This window comes from Salvelinus fontinalis, chromosome 3, assembly GCF_029448725.1.
Source record: "Salvelinus fontinalis isolate EN_2023a chromosome 3, ASM2944872v1, whole genome shotgun sequence".
Taxonomy (NCBI): domain Eukaryota; kingdom Metazoa; phylum Chordata; class Actinopteri; order Salmoniformes; family Salmonidae; genus Salvelinus; species Salvelinus fontinalis.
In genome coordinates this window covers 42,243,985-42,251,484 of record NC_074667.1, presented here as the reverse complement: position 1 = coordinate 42,251,484, position 7,500 = coordinate 42,243,985, and the positions used below count along the sequence as shown (strand labels likewise).

Below are 7,500 nucleotides of genomic sequence, written 5' to 3'. Positions count from 1 at the left end.
TGTGTGTGTGTGTGTGTGTGTGTGTGTGTGTGTGTGTGTGTGTGTTTGATGGTGGTGATGGTGTATGTGTGCGTGCGTGTTTGATGGTGGTGATGGTGTATGTGTGCGTGCGTGTTTGATGGTGGTGATGGTGTATGTGTGCCAAACAAAGCATGAACACAACGTTTTTATGCGCTTACTTTATTCTAAAAGAAACATACATGAGTATACTTCAAAAGAAATGATACATCAAATAATAATAGTGAATATTAGATGAAGAAAATGCATGGTAAATAAATGTAGGCAACAGAAAAGCACGTTTGACCTGATTACATTCAGCAAACTGGCCGTTACTAAGTACAGTACCTGTACAGGAGACGGTGCTTTCAGCACCCGGAGTACAGAAAAATTTGCCGTAGTCAATAACAAAACACATCTTCCATCCACACTAAATCATATTGGCACTTAACTAAATCGAATGCATGTATAATAATATCCTCAATCTGGGCTACTGTACATGTACTTCTTCCAAACAGTCTCACAACTTTTACAAAGCGTGCCATCGCTCTCATCAGTTAGGGACATTTAGGAATCTCTCTGTCTGTTGTTTTCTAAGTGGTATACTAGCTACAGTACAGTACATATTCATGTTCAGAGATACAACTACATGCAACAGTTTGTCTGAATGGTACATTTCATGCAAGAGAAAAGACATGTCCACGGATACGTTTTACAATATGTCCACATAGGATGTGACACTGTGGGATCCGTGTATAACAGTCAAAAACATACACACAAACACACATGTTATAAGGCACTGCAGTAGAGAATATGTAGTAGAAAGGCTGGAGGTGGTGGTGTATACATCTGGGCACTTCTGTATTCTATGTTCTATAAACACCCCCTAATGACTTCCTCTCCCAGAAACTAAAGACAGACTACAGACAGAAAGAATTACAGATTCAGGTTCACCATCTTTCAATTATCCAAATAGCAGTTATTTGTCATGTGTGAGCACAAATAATACCTATGCAGAATACCATTTAATATGGCTTGTGTACAAAAGTGATTCTAAAATACATTGACAAACATTTAACACATGGGCATCTTTAAGAATGATACAGTACTAGCTACCCATTAGGGTTGGCCTGCAGATGTAGTCAGTGTATTCTGGATTTATTTTGTTTGCTTTCTGAAAGTGTCTTTTCTATTGAAAGTGTCTTGTCTGCTTATGTTTTCTATTGAGAGTGTCTTGTCTGCTTCTATTTTCTTTGAGAGAGTGTCTTGTCTGTTTGTGTTAGACAGTGTATTGCCTGTTGCCAAAAATCTAACACATCGTGGGGCCAAAGGAGTCACCCAAACTACAAGTATTCCTCCTTTTTCTCTGGTGGGGAATGTTTAACATTTGGTCTGCAATTTAAAAGAAAAAACATGTTTCAGTAAATGTACACTTGTATACTCAGAGAACAAAACCAAAATGCACATTTCTAACAACCCAGAAATCACAGGATATTAGTGAAGCAGAAATCAACGTAACATAATGACACAACAAGTCTCACGTGTTCAGTTAAAGTCCAGTCAATAAAAGATAAAAGGATATCATGAACTTTCTAGTAAAGGGTTCACAGGTTGAAATACAGTGAAATACTGCCCCTCTAGTTGTAAAGGGGGGGGGGGGGGGGGTCTAACCACCTAACCACACTTCTCCTTTAAGAGTCTATATTTACAAACAGGCTCAGGGAGTGGGAGAAGGGAAGAAGCAATCTCTTAAAGGGGTGGCGGACATTGTGTCGACCCTTAATATCAGACACTGATAAGGAGCAGACATTTAGGAATGGGGTATGGGGTTGGAGGGGGGGAGGGAGAGAGGAAGAGGCGGAGGGGGAGAGACAAATACTATAGCGGAGAGACAAAGGTCCAAATTTTGAATCTAGGAAGGAACAGGGAAAGGGGAGACAGTGAGTGGAACTCGGACAGTCCTGGGGGACAGGCAGGGTTTGGTCAGTCAGGGAAACTAGTCTCACTCAACAACTCTGCCCTGAATTAGGGAAGAGAAGAAGACAGGCAGAGAAGAACAGCATTAGAGGAGAGGAGACGAGAGGGGAGAGAGAGATACACATCAAGACCTCACCGTTTCACCGTTACAGGAAGCTCTCTGGTATTAGTGAGTGAATGAGTGCTTGATATTACGTGCTAGGTAAGGAAAAATGAGAAGAGATGCTAGCTATCCAGGCTGCACTAGATGTGAAGAGGTGCATGCTAGTTAGGCTGCGCTAGCCCTGTGGTTAGTTACTGAGTGAAGATGGTTGAAGTGTTTTTGAAAGAGAAAGGTTGTTGATCCTAAATGAAGGGTTAAGGATGGAGAAATTGGTGGATGCTGATGAGTCACAGCACACAGATCATTTGTAATGTCATTTGTTCTATGGCATGGAATTGATCAGATATTATGTCCAAATGTGTTGGGTTTATGATGGTTGATTTTGTTTTGTTTTTATGTTTTATGTTTTTATTCTTAATAAAAGCCAATAAAGGGCCATGTTTTATAAACCATAAAGCAGGGTGTTAGACACATAACCTTTCCAGGTTTCCAACTAGTTGCCGAACCCTTCTCTTACATTGAATAAAGACACTGGTCGTGTTGAAACCAGAAACGTGTTAATCTGACAGCTAGCAACTCTTGGTTTATTGTTGACATACACCTATTCATTTGAGGTTTGGGAGTTGAGGTCTTTAATAAGAAACGTTTCTGGAGAATATTGTTGATGGTGGTTCAGCATTTAATTGTTCATTTTGAAAACACTTAAACATATTTAAAAGCAATGAAAATAAGAAAAAAGTCTTGGCTAGTAAGTATACTAGCTGTTTCAGATCAGTAAGACCTACTTTAGGTGCACACAAAGTTACAAAAAAACATAACAAATATTTATTTATTTTCTTTTAGCTAGTTCAGTCACATTTGTAATTTGGTAATGACTCTTAGAGGACATCTGTTGTTGACAGGCTTGTAATGGTCAACCCCCCCCTCTTTCATTTAGCAGAAGTGTAGGAGGTCCTTCAGGCCTATGTACCCTCATTCTGAGTACAATGGATCACTCCATACACAAGGACTTTACTAAGGAGAGGGGCCAGATGACCAGAAAACGGGGGGCATGGAACAGTTCTTATAAAAGTTGGAGGTTCTGTTATCGGAAGCACGATTAACCAACCCTTTTACCCAAAGGAATTATGATCAAGAGCGATGAAGAGTCAGAGTTGTGGGTGGTGGATTCAAGCAGAGAAATGCGTGGGTTAAGTTGGGGTTCAGGAGGTCTAGATGGCCTGAGCAGAGGCTCAGTGAGTGACTGAAAGTACTGTATTTTAGCATAGAATAGAGTAGTATAAAATAGAATTTCAATGTCCGTTGAAAATGTATGTTTTCTTTAAGAGTATTTGCCTATAGAGCACACAAGGAATAAAACCATGAGTTGAACTGAATCTGACGGGTTTTACAACAGTCGGTTTATATAAGAGGTCAGCCAGTAGTCCTTAGCTTATGCAGTCTCTGAGGTATAGAACATGTGGATGATGGATATTGGGTAGACTTGCATGGATGTGTTAACAAATGAAATGTGATGTTAAGGCATGCAATGACCGGTGTCTCTCTCTCGTTAAAACAACATTTATTTTAAATCACATATTTGACTCTTTTCTGTATATCTGATTCGAACTGATGACATCGTAAAATGCTGTTTATCCAAACCGTATCAAAATAGCTCAGAGAAGATTTTCTGTTCAATTCGGAATGTCAGCCCTGTATGATGTCATCAACTATATTCGATTGTAATGTTAAAATTTGTTAGAAGACACAAAGCAACACACACATAGACACAGCTCCAACCAGGAAGTATAGGACATGCTAACCAAAACCACAAAATTGTTTTATTTTTCTATGATCGTATTTGTCCCACAATTTACCATCAGGCATTCTGCCATAAAAAAATTCCTATGTCTCCTCTGCACAGTAATTACTTTGGCAATACTTTATTGGTTCTGTTTTGCTTGATTCACTTATATAATAAAGTACAAAAATGTAATTATCTTAGGGTCAAATTCAGGAGACTTCCCATATCTGTTAAGTTACGTTTAATGACTTTTAAGCCACATGCCAGATTTGATTAACATAAAACGCTTTAAAAGGATAATTGAGCAAAATCACCATCCTCTCAATGACATGTATTGCAATAAAACATAAACGTTTCAGCTCAAGAATATGTTCCATAGAATAAATTGCATTATGTAATGTCATTATAAAAGCCTCTGAATTCCTAAAAGTTTCTAAAATCCAAAGGTGGAGACTGTGCTTGTGTGTGTGTGTGTGTGTGTGTGTGTGTGTGTGTGTGTGTGTGTGTGTGTGTGTGTGTGTGTGTGTGTGTGTGTGTGTGTGTGTGTGTGTGTGTGTGTGTGTGTGTGTGTGTGTGTGTGTGTGCAAGTGTTTGTGAGCTTTACACATCAGTTAAAGAGAAAAGGGGGAGGAGCAAAGTGTGGCCTCTACTCTCTGTTTGAGTGGCTGCTGGGAGGGGGCGGGTTTACACGTACTCCCTGGCTGTGGATGGTTGTGATTGGCGGTAGTACTGCTGCCCTCGCCTCTCCTCATTGGAGCAGGAGCAGCACAGGAAGGATCCACCCAAAACCGCCAAGCTGGCCGCCGCCCATCCCACAAACAGGGCTGACCCAAACTCATACCTGCAGTGTAAATGGTCAAATCTGTCTTTAATATAATTTTTTACAGTACTATTAGACATGTTATCTATTATTCAGAGATAAACTGAGTGGTCGATACAGTGTGTGACCAGTGTGATAGGGTTACCTGGCATTGACCGGCGTGTTTGGGTTGAAGAAATGATAGGACACCTGAGTGGCATACCAGGACACGGACACCAGCGTACACAGACCTGCAGAGAGAGGAAGAGAGAAAGAGAGAGAGGAGAGGGGCGCAACATCACATTATGAATCTAAACAAGAACATACACACACGTACTCACACGCACGCACGCACGCACGCACGCACACACACACACACACACACACACACACACACACACACACACACACACACACACACACACAGTCACACAGTCACACAGTGCAGCAGTAAAAGCACTCTGTGTAATGACTGTAAGGTTGTTATTCTCTCTGTCAGGCTCATGGTTGTCTCTGAGGTCAGGGAGCTAATGTGTCCAAAATCACCACTTCCTGTTTACAGCTGGGACCCTTATTACCCAGAAGACCACTGGTGAGAGTTTCTGATCAGAGGAATGCAAGACATGAGCCCTGAAAGACTGGTTCCACTCAAACAGTAAAAGTGAGAGTAAGATAGTGAAAACTTATAAATTATAGAGATAACAAGCTCTAACTTAGGGAGTGGTACTTCACCAGTATATATTTTCTAATAGCCGATTAAGTTGTGGGTGTTGAGGTGGTTAAAAAAAACAGCAAGCTACACAGTATAGTGGTCACATGACTAGCATTACACAGTGGAAATCGGTGTTATCATGCAGGTGCCCACACCCTTGCTCCAGAGATCTGTTTGTTTCTTTAATCACATGACAGTCACATGATGGTCACCTGATAGTGGTCTCACCTGCGAGTAGAAAGAGGGCTCCTCCAGACACAGCGATGAGCCCCTTGGAGGCGGGGTTATTGTCGCCCACCTTAGTGCACTTCATCCCCACCACACTCACTATCATTCCTATGAAGCCCAGTAGCACGGACACCACCATAAGAGCACGACACGTCTGGATGTGAACTGTGGAGAGAGGGGGAGGGGTGAGAGAAGACAAAATAATAGATGAAGGCAGAGAGATGGGAGAAGAGGTGAGAGGAGAAAAGAAAATAGGGGAAACATGAGGGGGGTATGAGGAGAGCGAGAGAGCAGGCAGAAAATAGAAGGGTGGGGTGGTAGCAGGGAGAGAAACAAGTGTTGAGAGGGTCAAGGGAATGGCAGAAAGAGGGGAAGAGAGAGGACAACAGAATGGGTATGTTAGGGCAGTTGTACTCGGCTTCAGATGGCAAGGAGATCAGACAGACTACAGGGTACAAACAGAATATCTACACAGCCTGGTATATATACATAGAATGTCTACACACAGCCTGGTATATTAATATAGAATATCTACACACAGCCTGGCATATATTCTATATATCTACACACAGCCTGGTATATATATACAGTTGAAGTCGGAAGTTTACATGCACTTAGGTTGGAGTCATTAAAACTCGTTTTTCAACCACTCCACAAATTTCTTGTTAACAAACTATAGTTTTGGAAAGTCGGTTAGGACATCTACTTTGTGCATGACAAAAGTAATTTTTCCAACAATTGTTTACAGACAGATTATTTCACTTATAATTCACCGTATCACAATTCCAGTGGGTCAGAAGTTTACATACAGTAAGTTGACTGTGCCTTTAAACAGCTTTTAAAATTCCAGAAAATGGCTTTAGAATCTTCTGATAGGCTGATGTCTGATAGACATCATTTGAGTCAATTGGAGGTGTACCTGTGGATGTATTTCAAGGCCTACCTTCAAACTCAGTGCCACTTCGCTTGACATAATGAGAAAATCAAAAGAAATCAGCCAGGACCTCAGAACAAAATTGTAGACCTCCACAAGTCTGATTCATCCTTGGGAGAAATTTACAAACAACTGAAGGTACCACGTTCATCTGTACAAACAATAGTATGCAAGTATAAACACCATGGGACCAATCAGCCGTCATACCGCTCAGGAAGGAGACACTTTGGTGCGAAAAGTGCAAATCAATCCCAGAACAACAGCAAAGGACCTTGTGAAGATGCTGGAGGAAACAGGTACGCTGGCCACGTCCAGCGCCAGAGCCGCCACCGTGGAGAGACGCCCACCCAGACCCTCCCCTATAGGTTCAGGTTTTGGGGCCGGAGTCCGCATCTTGGGGGGGGGGGGTACTGTCACGTTCCTGACCTTATTTCCTTGGTTTAGTCTTTGTTTAGTTGGTCAGGACGTGAGCTGGGTGGGTGTAGTCTATGTTTTGTGTTTCTATGTTGGGTTTGTTGTTCCTTCATCCCAGGAAGAAAACCGTAACAGTACAAACGTATATATAGCCACAGTAAAACGAGTCCTATGTCGACATAACCTGAAAAGCCGCTCAGCAAGGAAGAAGCCACTGCTCCAAAACCGCCATTAAAAAGCCAGACTACAGTTTGCAACTGCACATGGGGACAAAGATCAAACTTTTTGGAGAAATGTCCTCTGGTCTGATGAAACAAAAATAAAACTGTTAGGCCCTAATGACCATCATTATGTTTGGAGGATAAAGGGGGATGTTTGCAAGCTGAAGAACACCATCCCAACCGTGAAGCACGGGGGTGGCAGCATCATGTTATGGGGTGCTTTGCTGCAGGAGGGACTGGTGCACTTCACAAATAGATGGCATCATGAGGCAGGAAAAAGATGTAGATATATTGAAGCAACATCTCAAGACATCCGTCAGGGATTTAAAGTT

General features: G+C 41.8%; 1 protein-coding gene across 2 annotated transcripts in view; it reads right to left on the bottom strand.

Annotated features, from left to right (window-relative positions):
• Positions 1-164: 164 nt before the first annotated feature.
• cldn19 (claudin 19) overlaps positions 165-7,500 on the bottom strand; it is an 18,528-nt gene continuing 11,192 nt past the window's right edge. The window contains exons 2-5 of one of the 2 annotated variants that reach the window (XM_055916155.1): positions 5,600-5,764; positions 4,826-4,910; positions 4,555-4,701; positions 165-2,017 (exon numbers count right to left, since the gene is read on the bottom strand). In XM_055916155.1, the coding sequence (XP_055772130.1) occupies positions 1,981-2,017; positions 4,555-4,701; positions 4,826-4,910; positions 5,600-5,764 (434 nt within the window). In that variant the 3' untranslated portion in view covers positions 165-1,980. The remainder of the gene's footprint in view (positions 2,018-4,554; positions 4,702-4,825; positions 4,911-5,599; positions 5,765-7,500) is intronic. The other variant, XM_055916148.1, reaches the window with a different exon arrangement.